Raw genomic sequence first — 18,964 nt, 5'->3', positions numbered from 1 at the left:
CTCCAAATGCTCCCAGTTGACCATATTTGCCACCTCATGAACACTGCAACATCACACACAAGATGATGTCTATTTCTCCAAGCCCTGTGCAGACCAATTTTGATAATATAATTGTCCTAATTAAGTTACAGTTTCTCTCTTTCATTTATTGAATTTACACTTCATTTTGCTATTCGTATTCTGGCATCCTCCATCTCTGTTCCAAATAGTAAGACACTTTGCTTCAGGGGAAGATACTGAGAATGCCAGCACTTCTCCAATTTCATCAAAGAGAAGAGCACTTAACACTTAACCCCTAAATGCCTTCATTTCCTTCTCTGCTGTTTTGGACCTGGCAAAGCTTTACTCACATCCAAAAAGATGAAATGGGAGCAGAGAGACCCAAAGTAGTAGTAATTAGTGATGAGCCTTGGCCAAGTCAAGTGGCTGGGGTTTTCCTTCAACACCTGCTTCCTTTGTATCTCTGTTTTTAGCCACGCTTCACTGAATACCCAAATCCTGCTGTTTTTTTTTTAATCATAAGAAAAGATTTAAATGTAAAATTTTACACTATAAACACACTCATAGTAAATATTCAACATCTAGATGGAGACAGATTGTCTAAATGACTAATAGAGTCTATCAATTGTTCTCTGTAATTTCTTTCCCTCCTTTTAATCTTTGAAAGTCCATCTTCATCTAGCCTGTTCATGGTGCTTGGAGTTGAAGCAGCCGTAGTGCAACCAAGACACTTCCCTCCACCAGCACACTAAGGCTGGCATAGCAGAGAGATGGAAAGAGCCCAGTTCTCCAAGGACACTGCTGAATCTTTGCATCAACTCTGATAGCACTACCTCCAGACTCTGTATTTCATGAGGTTAATAAACCTCTTTGACGTAAGCCACTTGCAGTCAAGTAACAGGTCCACGCATTTTAACTACACATGACCCACGCTTCGAGAAACATTGTCATAAATACTGGTGTCCTCGGAGCGCTGTTCTAGACAGTCTTCTCTCCTTACCCAATACTGTCTCTCTATGCGATCTCACTCATGATCTCACTCACTCCCTTGGCCTGAAACATCATCCATTCTGAAGACTCCTAACCCTGCTTCTAGGCCAGAGTCTTCTTTTGAACTTCTAAAATCTGTAAGAAACACTAATAGACGTCACCATGTGTCTCCCCTGCATCTCAACATATCCAAAACTGAACTCATAATCTGCTCCCTGGAACCTGTTTATCCCCCACACTTTCCTGTCTCAATAAATGGCACCATGGTCAACTCTCAAGCTTGAAAGCCAGGAATCATTACTGTCTCCTTTTCCCTCACCCAGGATCCAGTCAGTCACCAACTCCCATCATGTCTCCTCTCCGTCTTCACTACTGCTCCTCAGGCAGGGCCATCGTTAGGTCCCATGGGGACCACTACCTGGTTTCCCTGGCCCTTCCAATTGCTTCTCTATATTGCAGTCAGAATGATCTTTCTAATATGTAGACCTAGTCAGATCTCTTCTCTGTTTAAAACTGCTACCTGACTCACTGGACTAGAACTCTTGCTATGAACTCCCACTGCTTTTGGAGGATCTCTTAACATGAGTCATTGTGGCTGCACGGTGGCTCACACCTATAATCTTGGCACTTTGAGGGGGCTGAAGGAGGAGGATTGCTTGAACTCAGGAGTACAAGACCAGCCTGGGCAACATAGCAAGACCTCTTGTATACTAACAGTCAAAATAATTAGCTGGGCATACCTGTAGTCCCATCTACTCAGGAGTCTGAGGCAAAAGGATTGCCTGAGCCCAGGAGATTGAGGCTGCAGTGAGCTATGATCATGCCACTGCACTCCAGCCTGGGCGACAGAGTGAGACACTGTCTCGAAGGAAAAAAAGAATTATTTTACTTTTATCGAGCTTATTTACTGTTTTCTCATTGGTCTCTAAGTTGTATTGACTATAGGAACTGAGGTATATCCCCACACCTAACCACAGTGCCTGGCACACAGTTGACAACAAATGTGAAGTTGAGTGAATAGATGAATTTATAACATTTTGTAAGCTAGGGGTTGTGACCCACCAGTGGATCATGAAATCAATCTAGTGGATTACAATCAGCTTTAATTTAAATAAGAAAAGGAAATAGAAGAGTATAGCAAATAATAAGAGTATTATTTCCTGAAATTTTTTATTATAAAATTTGTAAAATATATTGCTTAGGAGTGGCAGTAAAACTAAAATGAAAGACACTGGGTTGTAATAAGAAAGTGCTTTTTTCTATAGTAAGAAAAAGGAGCTTTACTTAGAAAAAAAAAATCTAGCTGGGCATGGTGGCTCACATCTGTAATCCCAGAACTTTGGGAGGCCGAGGCAGGTGGATCACAAGGCCAGGAGTTCGAGACCAGCCTGACCAACATGGTGAAATCGCATCTCTAGTAAAATTATAAAAATGGGCTGGGCATGGTGGTGGGCACCTGTAATCCCAGCTACTCAGGAGGCTGAGGCAGGAGAATCACTTGAACCTGGAGGCAGAGGTTGCAGTGAGCTGAAATCATGCCACTGCACTCCAGCCTGGGTGACGAAGCATGGCTCCATCTCAGAAAAAAGAAAAAGAAAAATCTGGAAACCTGGTGACTGAAAAAGATTCCTGCCTTAGGGGATTTTTACTTTCACAGATTTCAAAGCCTTAAATTCAAGGAAAAAAGCATCTAGAGTTTTAGGTTTCTATGAGTAGATGACAGAGGAATTAAAAATCCATCACAGATCCTGCCTGGAAACTATTGCCATAGGCCAATGAAGCCTAGACTTGCTGTTGAATTCTATTTCCTCTGAAGATATAGCTTGAGTCTTTTTGTCCCATGGCTGATAACGAGGTGGAAATCCAGTATTAAAAGTATGAGTTATTTGCTGTTGAGGGTGGTCACTGATTTGGGTCTTAGAGAACTTAATTGGCTGTTTCTCCCAACCTTCTCTCTTTAAGAACAGAACCCTGAGCCAATAAGGTGCTACTGTTCTGTGTCCATAGCAACAAAACAAACAAACTTTGGGCAAACCTCACAACTCAGGCCCAAGTCTTGGGAATCTGAACGGAGGCGTGACCTTCTCCTCTACTTTAATTTTATTGCAATACTGAGAAACTTGAACTGTTTTGTCTTTAGAAGGGAAATTCATGTTTGTGCCAGGCCAGCCTTTGTAAAAGCCTTCAAATGGATTCACTAGAAGTCTGTCCTCCCGCACTACAGAAACTGAATTTTCTGCTTCAGCATTTCAACCACTTGGAATGAGCACTAAAGTCTTGAGTTTTGGAACCTCTGGATTTGATCTAAAGTAAACTCTGATTCTGTGTTGATAGGGAACCATTTCTCTCTAATATTGTGGTTTCTTTAAGACGCTTGACTTGGGCCACATGAGAATAACAGATCTTTGGGCAGTCCAAGGTAAGTGCTTTGGAAAAGATGTTTTATATAATTTTCTCTACTGATTATTAATACTAACCAGTGATTTCTCTGAAGGCTCTGCCAGCTGACTGGTGACTATCATTAGGGTGAGCCTCAGGTAAATCATCAGGGGGAGGTTCAGGAAAGGAAAAAAAAGAGGGAGAAAGAATTCTTGCACACACTCACACACCCCTCTATTCTCAGTGCTATATAGTGTCAAGCTATTGTAAATGCAGATCTGTCTGTGACGACATGGAAATATCTACTAGATATCCTGTTACATAAAAAGAACAAGATGCAGCAGAGTGTGCAAAGTGTGCTCTCATGTATATAAAGCATTTTTAAACTTCATTATGCTTCTCTACAGGTTAAGTTCTATATGCAAAACATTTAAGGTTATATACACTCACAACATATCTGGAAGGATACCCCAAAAATCTGTTAGCGGTGGTTCCCACTTAGGAAGCTATGAGAAGTCAAGGGCTGATACTTAGCTACTGAAAAATTAAAATACTGCCATATAGGCCGGGCACGGTGGCTCACACCTGTAATCCCAGCACTTTGGGAGGCTGAGGCAGGCGGATCACCAGAGGTCAAGAGTTCAAGACCAATCTGGCCACGATGGTGAAACCCCATTTCTACAAAAATACAAAAATTAGCTGGGGTGGTAGTGGGTGCCTATCATATCCAGCTACTTGGGAGGCTGAGGCAGGAGAATCGCTTGAACCTTGGAGGCAGAGGTTGCAATGAGCTAAGACCATGCCATTGCACTCCAGCCTGGGCAACAAGAGCAAACTCCATCTCAATATAATAATAATAATCACAAATAATAATAATAAAATGGTGCCATATTGATTGGTAGATGACCATTGCCCAAGCCCCTTGTGTGTCCTTGCTACCTTGGTTGTCCAAACTCCTTTCCTGGTACCCTCAGACCTCCTCATGATTCAGCAACTAAGGGATTAATGCTGGCATGGGGGTGGGAGTGAGATTCCCCCAGGACCCTTTTCTAACCCTGGTTGATTATTCAATAGTTCTGTCTTACTGGTTGTTAAATATTTTGAGTATCACCACCATGGGTGCTCAAAAAGAAATGCCTTTATTTTTCTATTATTATTTTCTTTTTAGAGACAGGGTCTTGCTCTGTCACCCAGGCTGAAGTGCAGTGGTGTGATTGTAGCTCACTGTAGGCTCAAACTCCTGGCCTCAAGTGATCCTACCACCCTGCCTGCCAAGCAGCTGGGACTACAGGCATACTCCACCATACTAAACTGTTCTTAAATTTTTTTGTAGATACAGAGTCTCAGTATGTTGCCCAGGCTGGTCTCAAACTCCTAGGCTCTAGCAACTCTCCCACCTCAGCCTCCCAAAGTGTTGGGATTGCAATCATGTGCCCCCACACCTGGGAGACCTTTTTTTTCCCCCTAAAAGCAAAAGAATATACACCAAGACATTATTTATCATGTGGAAGAAGAAAAGGAAACAACCACACATTCGTCAAAGACCATTTAAAATCTGTGTAAAACTCCACTGAGTGATTGTATCACCCATATAATTTACCTCTGCATTCTGGTTTTGAGTGCTAATGTCTAATATTATCTATAATATGGTAAAGATGATTACAACAGTTTGGCAGTTTCATCTGTAGATCTCTTTGTTTTTGTTATTTTTGTTTTATTAATTAATTTATCGAGACAGAGTCTTGCTCTATCACCAAGGCTGGAGTGCAATGGTGTGATCTCAGCTCACTGCAACCTCTACCTCCTGGGTTCAAGCAATTCTCCTGCCTCAGCCTCCCAATTAGCTGGGATTACAGGCATGTGCCACCACGCCTGGCTATTTTTTGTGTTTTTAGTAGAGGCGGTTTCACCATGTTGGCCAGGCTGGTCTTGAACTCCTGGCCTCAAGTGGTCCACTCGCCTCAGCCTCCCAAAGTGCTAGGATTACAGGCGTGAGCCACAGCACCATCTCTTTCTCTTTGTTGAGCTGGCCCCGACCACCATGATGAGCTGATTACAACTACCAAATTTATTAGTCAGGTAACAAATATTCATCAAGTGAATATTTGCACAAGCCACTTTGCAAGGCTTAGTGGAGGTGCTGGGGGACAGAGAGAACTCCATAGTGGAGTCCTTGCAATGACTCCACTATGTGGTTTCTTTAAGAAGAAGAGAGAAGGCAGTTGCTGGAAGTGGGCCTCCCTTAGCCTCTTACTTCCTGCCCCACAGACTCCTGCTAAATCTCCCAACTACAAGGTTGGCCCCTTTCCTACAGCAAGCAGATACGAGGTCCTAAGCAGAAGCAGCGCTTCTTGTTTGCTACTGTTTTAGCCTCCTTTCAGACTCTCACCTGAATTCTTGCGCCCTGTAGCATCGTCTTCCCGCCTGGGCACTCAATCCCATCTGCTTCTCTGACCTCATCTCCTTGACTTGATCCTGACAGGCCCCCAAACACAGTGAAGTATGGACAGTTATAAAAGGCAGCCCTGTCACCTGCTCTTTAGGTCTTTGCTGTTTAGCCAGTCTCCTGGCCTTCTTTCTAGCCCTGACCTCTATTGCAGAAGACCCTCTAGTTCCAGGCCTCTGGCCCAGCCAACCCCTGTACACTCTGCCTTTCTTCCAAGGCCAGGTCTCTTGCCTTTGCTCCACTGCTCCCTTAGCTCTCTTTCTGCTGACTCCTCTACAGACTGCAAGCTCCCTGACAGCAAGGTCCAGCCAGCATCTAGCACAGGCCTCATAGTGTGAGCCTCTAAGGATTTGTGCTGAGTCAGTGAGGAGTCACTTCATTTCTTTGAGTTTTAGTATCCTCATATGTAAAGTAGATTTAACCCTAAGGTCCTCTCTCGCTTTGAAGGTCATTAGGAAAATGAGTGGGTTTCTCAAGCATCAGTCATGTTGGAGAAAAAGGTTGATTTCATTTTTTCAGCTGGTTCTTAAGTAAATTTATTCCAGCGTAATATTGAAAACTAATCATAGACTTAGAAATTTGAGTTAAATCTGTTATCATTTTAATGCTTCTGTTGAGCTATCGATTCTTATAACATTTTTGGCATTTGTTTTTATTATTAATGAAATATCCACTGACATGGCCAGATACAGTGGCTCATGCCTATAATCACAGCACTTTGGGAGGCCAAGGCAGGTGGATCACTGAAGCCAGGAGTTTGAGAATAGCCTGGCCAACATGGCAAAACCCAGTCTCTACTAAAAATACAAAAATTAGCCAGATGTAGTGGTGGGCACCTGTAGTCCCAGCTATTCAAGAGGCTGAGGCACCAGAATCACTTGAACCCAGGAGGCAGAGGTTGCAGTGAACTGAGATTGCACTACTGCACTCCAGCCTGGACAACAGATTCAGACTCTGTCTCAAAAAAAAAAAGAAAGAAAGAAACTAAAGGAAAAGAAAAGAAAAAGAAATATCCACTGACATCATTTAAAAATCAAATAATATTAAAAATTCATTAAGGAAAAGTCAGTATTCTGCCCCACCCCTAACCTGTCAGTTCTACTTTTCAGCGTGCTCTCTAGAGGCAATTATTTTCAACTCTGTTAGCTATTTCTTTGGAATTTTACCTCATTCCAAATAATTTGTCCGTGCTCCATATGTTACTTTTTCTTTCTGGTACTACAGATGAGGCTTTGGCTCTTATACATCCCCATTCCACTCATTCTTCCCATGTAGTCACAGCTCACTTTTTGGCTAAATCAATATTAAGTATTTACATTAGATACATATGAGTGTGTATCATACTAGGATTATGCTTATTTTTTCATTCAATGTTTTCTAACCTGGAGCAATTGGTTTCTGTTTCTATTGTCAGTCTCCTACCCCTACTCCCAAATGCTCTGGTTTCTATTGCTCTGTAACAAGTTACCACAAATTTAGTGGCTTCAAACAACACCAATTTGTTATCTTACAATACTGAAAGTCAAAGTCCAAAATGAGTCTCACTGAGCTAAAATCAAGAGGTCCACAGAGCTGCATTCCTTCCGAAGGCTCCGGGGGAGAATTTGTTTCCTTGTCTTTTCCAGCTTCTAGAGGCTGCCCGAATTCCTTGGCTCCTGCCCCTTTTCCTCAGTCACTCCTACCTCTTCCTCCATCATCACATCTTCCCTGACTGATAATTCAGGTTAATCTCTCCATCTTAAGATCTTTCATTTAATCACAGCTGCTTTTGCCATGTAAGGTAGCATAGTCACAATTTCCAGGGATTAGGACATGTGGTGTAGGGAAAGGGACAGTATTCATCCTAGCATGTGCTCCTGCGGATCTGCCAGCTGCCTGTCAATATCATCAGTTAATCTAACAGTTCTGAGTCGTGCACCCTCTGGGAACTTGATGTGTGAATTGGCTCCATCTTGTTCATACTCTCTCTTTGCAGGTACATAGGCCACAGTGCTATGGTGAGAGCCCTAGTTACAATGCCAACATGTACAGACATCCCTTATGCATTGCTGTCTCCTCTCCCATTTTCTTGCTCTTCTGGGATTAAATCTCTTTTAATGCTATACTCTAGTTTAAGCCTGGAAAAGAAAGAAGATAAGTCAATGCAGTCAAGCCACCATGTATATCTGATAGTTGTCTTTCATCAAGATTCTCATAATAGGGGTTTTGTTTTTACGGAGCCAGGGAAGAAGAGTTTCCACTCTGTAATTCAAGGAGGTGACCAGGAGGAGATTCACTTGCACTGTAGTTCAAGCAACAGAACTAATTTTCTTTTCTTTTTTTTGAGACAGAGTCTCACTCTGTCACCCAGGCTACAGTGCAGTGGTGCAATCTCAGCTCACTGCAACCTCTGCCTTCTGGTTCCAGCCTCACCAGCTAATTTTTGTATTTTTAGTAGAGACAGTGTTTCACCATGTTGGCCGGGCTGGTCTCAAACTCCTGACCTCGTGATCCACCTGCCTCGGCCTCCCAAAGTGCTGGGATTATATGGGATTATAGGCATGAGCCACTGCATCCAGCCCAGAACTAATTTTCCAGGAAGTTCTGCGCAGAATTTGCTATAGAAATTTCTCTTCCCTTCAGTGAGGACTGGTATGGTCTGCTGGAAAGGAAGAAACTTGGGAGTCAAGACGATTTGTGTTTGTTTCCAGCTCTGCAACTTGCTGCCTTTGTGACTTCTCTGAGTCTCAGAAGCCTTATCTATAGTATCAGCATAACACTAATTGAGTACTTTTACCTGGCTCACAGCAAGGACTCAGTTATGGCAATTTTTATTTTATTTTATTTTTTTAGAGAAGTGTTACTCTCCACCCAGGCTAGAGTGCGCAATGGCAATCTCGGCTCACTGCAACCTCTGCCTCCCACGTTCAAGCAATCCTCCCACTTCAGCCGCCTGAATAGCTGGGACTACAGGTGTGTGTCACCACACTCAGCTAATTTTTGTATTTTTAGTAGAGACAGAGTTTCACCATGTTGGCAGGCTGATCTCAAACTCCTGACCTCAAGTGATCCACCCCCTTTCGGCCTCCCAAAGTGCTGGGATTATAGGTGTGAGCCACGACGCTCAGCCAGTTACTGCAAATTCTAAACAACTTTCAAGTTAAGTATACTGAGTAGAAAGGAATGAGCTGTTAACCTATAGTCAAGACCCTGCACCAGATCAACAGCTTCTGGAATCTACCATTGTTTTTGGGTCTTCCCTGGGTTCTTCCCAATTCATCTGTATTTTTTGCTTCATTTCTGAGTGCTTGACCTTCTGCTGTTTTTCCATTTCAGAAAGAGCCTCCTGATGTAGTCACCAAGACTGCCCCTGACCTTCAGCTATGTACCCCAAACCTCTCATTTATTGCACCTGCTGGGACCCCTGGAATGTGGGACCACAGAAGCTAATCAAGACCACTCAGCTACCACGAAAGAACCCCCCAGGGAGGTCTAAGTAAGAATTATCTGGGGTGGGGTGGGCACAGAGACCTTGGGATCCATTTGTAGCCTCCTTTCTTTCACAAGATCTCTAAAACAGCAAGGGTGGCAGCAGAATCCCAATTGGGGCAGAAAACCTCGCTTTCCCCAGCTTCCCTGCCAGCTGGTTGGCTGCACCCTCATCTTGCCAGCCCTGCCTGGGGTTTGTGCCATTTTAAATGAGGAAGTCTCAGCATTGGTGCAATGGCAAAGTACAGCTTCCAACCAAAGGGCCTTGATGGCAACTGCCCCCTCCATGTGGGATAAAGAGCTTTGGCAACTGGGGGACAAGCTCTTCCTGGGACAGTGAACATGTGCCAGGGCCTTGGGCCTGAGTTTTTAAAGGTCTCAGATTTTAAAAATTCCAGCTGTCAGATCATATATTCCAATTTGGGGTCACTATAGGGATGTACTTAATCTGGGAGCATTAAAAAGGGTTTCCAAGTTTCCAATTCTCTTGTTTCAGTTACTTGTTTTTCACTTTCAGGCGAACTCCTCTTCTACCAGCTCCAAAAAACCACAATTACCTGAAACCAACAAAACCTGTTTTTTCCCCAAAGTAAGTTTTGTTTTTTGTTTTTGAGATAGAGTCTCACTCTGTTGCCCAGGCTGGAATGCAGCGGTAGGACCTCAGCTCACTGCAACCTCTACCTCCCAGGTTCAAGCAATTCTCGTTCCTCAGCCTCCCAAGCAATGGGGACTACAAGTGCACACCACCATGCCCAGCTATTTTTTTGTATTAGAGACAGGGTTTCACCATGTTGCCCAGGGTGGTCGCAAACTCCTGAACTCAGGCAGTCCACCCATCTCAGCCTCCCAAAGCATTGGGATTCTAGATGTAAGCCACCACGCCCTGCAGTTGTTTGTTTGAGATGGAGTCTTGCCCTGCCACCCATGCAGGAGCACGGTGGCACCATCTTGGCTCACTGCAACCTCCACCTCCTTGGTTCAAACAATTCCCCTGCCTCAGCCTCCTGTGTAGCTGGAATTACAGGCACCCGTCACCATATCCAGCTAATTTTTGTATTTGTAGTAGAGAAGGGGTTTCACTATGCTGGCCAGGATGGTCTCGAACTCTTGACCTTAAGTGATCAGCCCCCCCCCCTTGCCCTCTAAAAGTGCTGGGATTACAGGTGGAGGCCACTGTGCCTGGCCTTAAGTATTTTTAGGTCCATGAGGCAGAAATGGTTTAAGGCATGTGAATAAAATAATCTCCCTCCCGCCTGGCCTGACTTGAACTAATGCCAGGGATGTTAGAGAATTGGCCAGAATCCACCTTGATTTCTCACAAACCTCAGATCCTACATTTAGATTTTGGGGTCCTCTGCATCCACAGCTTCATTTGATTCAAAATCACTGTATCAACTTCTCTCCATAGCAGTGCCCACGATAGCTGTTTCCTGCCATAGAGTCCAATGCTTGATGTGTGCGATTGTCACAGAGCCTTGGCAGCCCTGCCATGCATGTAGGGTGGTGACTCACTCTGTAGCTGATTACTAAGTGTCTAAAACTTTCTGTGGGTGGCATCTTGGTTTTAATCACAAACTAAAATTTGACTCATATTTTACAAGCTTAGAAATGTACCTTAGTTTTAGGTTTTTGAGACCTAAAAGGAATTTTGCTCTGTCACCCAGGTTGGAGTGCAGTGACGCGATCTCAGCTGACTGCAACCTCTGCCTTCTGGGTTCAAGCGATTCTCCTGCCTCAGCCTCCTGAGTAGCTGGGACTGCAGGTACACACCACCATGCCCAGCTAACTTTTTGTGTTCTTAGTAGAGACGGGGTTTCGCCGTGTTAGCCAGGATGGTCTCGATCTCCTTACCTCATGCTCTGCCTGCCTTGACCTCCCAAAGTCCTGGGATTATAGGCGTGAGTCACTGCACCTGACCCACCACCTGTTATTTATTAGGCACTGTTTCAGGTGCTGAGAAAAGAGCCAGAAGCACACAATAAAGTCACCACTCTCCTGGCACTTACATTCCAGTGGGGACAGGAGGGGACGAGGACCATAAACAAGTTATTACGTCTGAGGCTGGCAAGTGCTATGCAGAAAAACAATGCGTGCGGTGTAGGAGCTGTGGGGGTGGGCATATTTTATGTATGGAGGTCAGGTGAGTTTCTGTTTAAAGGGGACAAAAGGAGCCTTGATGATGCCTGGGGCAAGCACTCCTGGCAGAGGGACCAGCAAGTCCAAAGGCCCTGGGATGGGAACCTGCTTGGCATGTCTGACCTCTTTCAGGAAGGCAATGGCCTGTGTGGCACAAGCCGAGGAAGTGAGCAGGGAATGGTGGGAAATGAGCTCAAAGGAGGTAATGAGATGATGGGTGTGGTGGGCAGGACAGTGACCCGCCCCCCCCCCACCAAGGACATCTACACCCTAACCCCTGGAGACTGCAAATATGCTATATTACTTGCCAAAGAGGAATTAAGGCTGCAGATGGAATTAAGGTGGCTAATCAGCTGACCTTGAGATGGAGAGATTATCCTGGATTATCCCGGCCCCATGTAATCACAAAGGTCCTTCTTTGTTCCTGAAAGAGGAGGTCACCATGTCAGAGTCAGAGAAGGAGCTGTAACAACAGAAATAGAGGTTGGAGTACTGCAACTGCTGCTGGCTTTGGAGCTAGAGGGAAAGGCCACTGTGAACATACGCACTATTGGTATTCATTTTGTATATAGCATATATAAAGATTTGAATGTGGCTCGGCACTGTGACTCATGCCAATGATCCCAGCACTTTGGGAGGCTGAGGCAGGAAGATCACAAGGCCAGGAATTCAAGACCAGTCCGCCAACATAGTGAAACCCCATCTCTACTAAAAATATAAAAAATTAGCTGGGTGTGGTGATATGCACCTGTAATCCCAGCTACTCGAGAGGCTGAGGCAGGAGAATTGCGTGAACCCAGTAGGTGGAGGTTGCAGTGAGCTGAGATCACACCATTGCACCCCAGCCTGGGCGACAAAAAAAAATTTTTTTAATGGAAAACAAGTTAAACTTCAACATTTGTATCTGAATGAAATACATTTCATTATGTTTGTTTCTATAGAATGTTTCATTCTCCAATAAAGAGGGCTTCACACAGTTCCCTGAAGTGAGTGTGTGTGTGCACGTGTGTGTATATGGGAGTGGGTAGGGGGTCACCTGACTCACAGAGCCTTGCCTCAGGGAGAATATGTAGGGGTCCCTCTAGCTGGTTCATGCTCCTCCAAAACAAGTTTCCCCAACATCGTAAGACAACTCTTTTGCCTCCTCGGGCATGACCTTTTCATGAGCACTCCCAATTTGGGGCCCTCAGGAGCTCTGCTTCAGTGAGTTCTCCAACTGCCTTAGGGATCCCCTGAGAAGATCAGGTGAGCAGAGTTCAGAGAGCAGAAGTCAGATGGTGGCAGCCTCAGAGTGCAGCTCCTAAGCTTCTCTTTGCTGGCTGGTTGCTTTCTGAGCATGTCTTTCTCTTGCAGTGTGAAAAGCTATTTAGCAAGGCAAGAAGCGAACAATAAATCATTTTACGTGAGTACAAGCAGGAAGAGGGCAGGGGACTAAAATTTATTGAGTACCTACTATGTGCAAGCGTGGGCCTTTTACACTTCTATACTTACCTTGTTGAATCTTCACAAAGATCCTAGGAGGCGGGGTTGTTATTATTCCACATTATGCATGGCAGGGAAGTGGAAGAACCATGACCTGAACTCAGCTCAGCTAGATCCCAGAGTGGGTATTTAATTGTCACTCTCTACTGCCTTGCACAAGGCAAACAGTGTCCCAGGAAAACCAGACATGAGAGCTCATCCAGGCCAGTGAACGGCTCATGCCCAGATATAGGAAGTCCCTCTGCTGACTTTGGGAAGTCACGAATGCTGGAAGAGAGGCTGCTGGCACCCCTCAGGGGAGCAGCAGCAGGAGGGTGCTGGAGAAGGTGATGGGAGCCAAACTTGGAGGGATATTGACACCTACCTAGGAGTGTGGGGCTGACCCTCTGGTGTCTGGGAGCCTTTACTGGTCTGACACAGGCACAGGACCAAATAAGAGTTACATTTTAGAAAAAGCACCCTCTAGTGGGATTTAATTGGTATTTTTTACTGGTTTCTGTGTTTATCTAGTTTCCTCTTTTTTTTTTTTTAAACCAAAATCATGCAGTCTTTCAACAGTTAGGGAAACAAAATAAACAAATAAAAGTATAATTGCCCTCTAGGTAGAGAGGAGGATGAACTGCAAAGGGAGCAAGATTGAAGGGGGTGAGGCCAGAGCCCAGGAGAAAGATGGTGGTGGCCTGGGGCCATCAGGCAGGAGAGAGGAGAGGAACACAGAGCAACATGAAGGAAGCAACAACAGCAGGGCCCATGAGGCTGCAGGGTACACTGCACAGAAATTAGAGCCCCAGCCTTGCCCTGGTCCAGGCCGGCAGAGGCCCTGCCCAGGTTTCTTGGCATCTAATGGGAGAAGGAGGAGGAACTGACATTTTTGTTTGTTTGTTTGCAATCATCCTAGTCATTTTCTCGTATGTTGTTTTGTTTTTCCCTTACAAAAGCCCTTTGAGAAAGAGTTACTAAGCCTATTTTCTGATAAGGAAACTGAGGCACAGAGATGCTGGATGGCTCTTGTCTGGTGGCACAGCCAAGATTTACTCAGGCCTCTCTGATTCCAGAACCTGAGCAACTGCTCTGGGTGACCACATCCTCTGGGCTCTGGCCACAAGGGCGAATGCAAGGGTTGGGAGCAGGGGTAGTGCCCTGGGCACCAATGGCTCAGTTTGGCACAGAGTTTCAAAGGCCCCTAGGGACATCCAGGAGCCTAGTAAGCATCAGGTTTGAGTCTCAGAGATGTGAGGATAAGCTATAATGGGTGAAGAGCCCAGAAGGGCTTGGGCTCTAAAGTCCCAGGTCTGTTTTTAAGAGCTGAGTGAGGCAGTAAGAGAAGATGTGGAGAAATCTCAGCACTCCAAGTCTATCATTTCATCTTACTTTCCCTTGGTGCCTAGGAAATGATCAACGTGTCACCTGGCTATCAGCTTGTTCGGAATCGGGAACAGATTTCTGTCACCTTAGGAGATGAGATGTTTGACAGGAAAAAGCAGTGGGAATCAAAGATCCTGGACAAAGGCAGATTTAACAGGTAATGCCACAGGATAAACATGCTGCTGCTTGAAGCTACTCCCACCCAGCTCAGCCCGGCCTCAGGGACAAGCCAAAGCTGCCCTGCCCACACCCAGGCCACTGCTCCCTGCTCTGGAGGGGCTGCAAGGGCACCTCCCTCCTCGCCCCTGCTTCCCGGTGCTGCATCTCTCCACATCTGCCTCTCTTTGCTCTGATCCCATCCATGAGCAGATCCAAGGGGCAGGATAAAGACTGATTGGGAGTTATGTGATTGATCCCAAAGGACAGAAATTGTTCCTGGGGCGGGAATAGGTAGAATAGCCATAAATTAGTCTGAATTTGGGGCATGCAAATTAGGTAAAGTCAGGGTTTCTGGGAGGCTGGAGTTCACATCTCTCTCTCTCATTTTTTTTTTTTTTTTTGAGACAGAGTCTCTCTCTGTCACCCAGGCTGGAGTGCAGTGGTGTGATCTCGGCTCACTGCAACCTCTGCCTCCTGGGTTTAACTGATTCTCATGCCTCAGCCTCCCAAGTAGCTAGGATTACAGGTGTGCACCACCATGCCTGGCTAATTTTTGTGGTTTTAGTAGAGATGTGGTTTTGCCATGTTAGCCAGGCTGATGATCTCTAACTCCTGATCTGCCCACCTCAGCCTCACAAAGTGCTGGGATTACAAGCATGAGCCACCACATCCAGCCTGTTTTTCATTATGTCCAAAAATACCACTCAGCTCATGCCCCTGGGAGATGCAGTGTGGAAGGTTCCGACCTGACCCCAGCCTGTTGAGCACAACCATCCTCTCTGTCTTCAGGCCCCACCCACTCCCTATTCTCCAATGCGTATCAAGTATATCTCCATGTCTTCCTTTTTTCATTAACAGATGCAGATTCATCTCTACATCTTTTCATTCTACCCTTTAATCTCTTATTTGTATCTTCTGCTTCTTCGATATCCTGCCCACGTTCAGGCATTTTACTTCTTCTTTTTTTTTTTCCAACTCAGCAACTCTATTTACATAACAGTGTCGCCCACACCCCATGGGGCCTCTCACGGCTTCTTGGCTTTCTTCACAGAAGATGAGCTGGAGGCTGACTCCCATCGCTTTCTCGAATTGGGCGTGAGGGGTGCACCCACCACATCAATGATGGTGTCCTTGGGGTCAGGGCCAAGTCCGGGTTCGGTCACTGCTGGCTCAGCGGAGGCCGGGCCTGGGCCTGATGCTGGTGTGGCAGGGCCCCCCAGCACACCAGTCCGGGCCAGTGCCTCATGACGGTGCCACAGCATCTGCAGCTCATACTTGCAGTTGGCACAGGCCTGCTTGAGCTCGTAGAGCAGCACCAGGTCACTTCGCAGCTCGTTGAACATGTGCACCAGCTCCCCCGTAGGTATCGGGCTCAGCTCCACACCAAGCTCCCGCAGCATCTGTTCCAGGGCCTTGATCTTCTTCTGTCCCACAGAGCTTGGCAGCTTCATCTGTTGGCTCCGCAGCGTGACACCTGCAGACTTGAAGTCTGGAAATTTGATGCCTGCAGTCTCACGAACAGCCGGCTTCTCAGCCTCTTTTTTCTGTGGTAGCTTCTTCTTGGGGGCCTTGCGTTCCGTGCGCCTCTGCTCTGCAGTGGTATCTGCCGCTGTGATCAGCTTCTGCAGGTCCTGGCTGCGTTTCTCCCGCTCCTTCTTCCGGGCCTCGATCTTGCGCAGCTCCTGCAGCAGGTACTTACTCCTCCTCTGCCCCCTGCTCTGGGGTCCGGTTGTACAGCCACTTGAGCTGTTCCTTCCGTCGTCATTCATGCCCAGCATCAAATACTGGTATCTTAAGGTCTGTGCCTGGCACAGCCCACACATTGGCAAGCTTAGCACAGATGTGGTAGTACCATTCCTTCAAGTCTTCCACAGAACGCTTCTTGAACTGCTGGTGGTCATACCGGTCATGGATAACAACAAAACGCAGGTCAAAGCGGCAGCTGAGGTCAAAGGGGTGGTCAGTTTCTGCCTTAGTCCAAGCATCATCATGGAGATAAAGCCGGTACTCCTGCTCTGAGTACACAGGTACCTGCACAGCCTTATTTAACCTGGCAAAGGGGTAGTCCTTGCCCTCCTCCGCTGCACATCGCCAGTGGAAGAACATTGCTCCATCCTTGCGGGCCAGGTTGGTGAATGGCATCCACTTCCAAGTTGGCCTTCTTGGAGCCCAACTTGGCCTTCACTGTACGGTAGCCCTGACCGGTGTCACTGGGTAGCAGTGGGGGTGCATCCTTCTTGTCAGAGTAGAGCAGGGCATAGACCTCCCGGTGCATGCCTTCAGGCCTCTTGAAAGTCAATGTCTCAGAGGACTTTCTTGGATTTTTTTCTTGTCCAGGTTGATAATGTCCTTCTTGCTGATGGTCCCAGAGGCTGCATCCCCTTCTGGACCCCCGAGTTCTAGAATATCCCATACATCCATGCCCATAGCCATCATGCCTAAGAGACGGGGGAGCGACCCAAGGTTGAGGGTCAGTGCCTGAGGAAGGACCAGGCTTGGGTCAGTGGACAGGGACACTCCAGACCCAAGTGGAGGCGAAATGAAGAAGCGGGCCGCGAGGACGAGGGTGGTCCAGGTCAGGTCGGGGTACTGCCTGTGTCCCACCGCTTGGATGTTCCTAATGGCCCCTTCAGCCACCTGGCCCCTCACGCCTCTGCACCTGGGTTCTGCAGCTGCAGCCCCCACTACCACTCCCCTGTCCCTGCCAAGCCACAGCAGCATCTTACTTCTTAACTGCACTACTGAATGGCTCTCCAAGTGCCTCTTCCTTCAGGCTTATTTTGCTGTGAGAATTATTTTTTCAACACACAAGTCTAAAGGACCAACAATAGCAAACACACACACACACACACAATCATATACCTATCTGCTAGTATATAGGCAGAATACAACCAACCTGTTAGCAGTGGTTATATCTGGGAAGGGATTCAGATTGGGGGTGAGTCTAAAGGGCCCTCAAGTCAAATGAGGCCAGGCCATGGAGTCTCCCTGAACTGACCTGGCCCAGAGGGGCTGGACCCGTCCTTGTCTTCCCACCCAAGGGGTATTCAGCCTCTGCTTTCTTTTCCCTGCTCATCCACAACCCTCTGCAGGTAGAGAATGGGTCATGCATCTATAGTCAAGCTCACACCCACAGCCACCTCTTGGCCTCTCAAGCAAGTTGTCACCAGTTGGGCACAATAAAACTGATAACCTGTGCTTGTTTTACTCCCTGGTAAAGCTATGAGTGTTGTTTATACTGAATATTGTGTTCAAAAGATAGCGGCTCCCTATTATTCAACTTTCTCATGCTCTTTCTCACACCCTGGTACTGTCTCCTCCTGTATCTCCTCTCTTGTTTTCTTATCCCACATTCTCTCTGTGCTCAGTTAGACATAGAAGATGGTTGCCAAAGAAGTCAAAACATCTTGCATTGAAGACTTCCTCTCAGCTCTACTGCATATGCCACCATCTGCCACCTTGTCACTCTAGCCAAACCAGATAGAGCTAAATAATTTACAGATATCATGGCAGCCTTAGACCAGAAACACAGAAAACCATTACCTGTTCTGAAAGCCACTCTCTTAAATCTTCTTTTAGTGCCATCTCTGGCCCATTCCTTGTCTATGGTTCACAGTCAGCATCAGTCCTGTTGCCCATCTTCTAATTTCCTAATCTTCTGAACTTCATCCTCTGTTTCAAATATCATTACCAAATCAAAGCCAAGCTCTAATACATTTCTGACATTATTTTCCTTCTATTCAATTTGGCACCAAACCATCCAGTTCGAGTCTAGTGAGCTTACCCAAAAGAGTCAGATCTGAGGCTCAACTGCCCAACTGCCAAATGCCTTCTCTAAGACCACCCCTATCCCTCCATCCCCACCCCATGGAGCAGGTGCAGGACATGGCCAGCTCTCACCAGGCCAGAGTCAGTCATGCTCAGGGGCCGGAGTAGCATGGAATGGTAAGCTTTGTGGATGATAGAAGTATTACTTGTCCTACAGGCCCAACATCATTTCTGACCTAGAAGAGCAAATCTCAGAGCTGACAGCGATAATTGAACAAATGAACAGAGACCACCAGTCTGCCCAGAAATTGGTGAGTGACCTTTACGTTAGCCACCATCTTCATGGGTAAGATAAAATTAATATTTTCAGATAACCCATGTGTCAGGCAAAATGCCAAGCACTTTACTCATATGAGCCATGTTGTCCAGGTGACAGGACCCTGAAGATAGGGCTGTGTCATCCAGTAGTATTTTCTGACTCCATCTTTATCTGTAATTCCAAGAACTCAAGTTCTTCCACAAGGCTTACCCCATTTATTTCCAGGAGTTCTTTAAGTACCTCTGGTGTGTGCAGTGATGCTGTCCTCCTCACACTAGGGTGCACTGGTTGTTTTCTGTCTGGCCTTTGTGGTGCAGTTAAGAGATTGGGAGACTTTCACTAACGACACCAGCACACTCAATGTCCAGGGCTTATTCTCTGTGATGGTTAAAGCTGCCTACACATCAGAATTTGCAGATGTCATTTGACACTGTGATTCCTGAGGATTTCAG

The 18,964-nt window shown here is 46.2% G+C and overlaps 1 protein-coding gene and 1 pseudogene across 1 annotated transcript in view; one reads left to right on the top strand and one right to left on the bottom strand.

Moving 5' to 3' along the window:
- The first annotated feature begins 3,048 nt into the window (after positions 1 to 3,048).
- FLACC1 (flagellum associated containing coiled-coil domains 1) overlaps positions 3,049 to 18,964 on the top strand; it is a 45,594-nt gene continuing 29,678 nt past the window's right edge. The window contains 6 exon segments of the mRNA XM_035305292.3: positions 3,049 to 3,409; positions 9,131 to 9,290; positions 9,801 to 9,872; positions 12,773 to 12,821; positions 14,290 to 14,423; positions 18,411 to 18,504. Coding sequence (XP_035161183.1) covers positions 9,178 to 9,290; positions 9,801 to 9,872; positions 12,773 to 12,821; positions 14,290 to 14,423; positions 18,411 to 18,504 — 462 coding nt within the window. The 5' untranslated portion in view covers positions 3,049 to 3,409; positions 9,131 to 9,177.
- On the bottom strand, positions 15,324 to 17,276 carry LOC103793895 (DNA methyltransferase 1-associated protein 1 pseudogene; annotated as a pseudogene).

This window comes from Callithrix jacchus, chromosome 6, assembly GCF_049354715.1.
Source record: "Callithrix jacchus isolate 240 chromosome 6, calJac240_pri, whole genome shotgun sequence".
NCBI lineage: Eukaryota > Metazoa > Chordata > Mammalia > Primates > Cebidae > Callithrix > Callithrix jacchus.
Note: the sequence above shows the minus strand (reverse complement) of the source record. Positions and strands in the feature narration are given on the sequence as shown.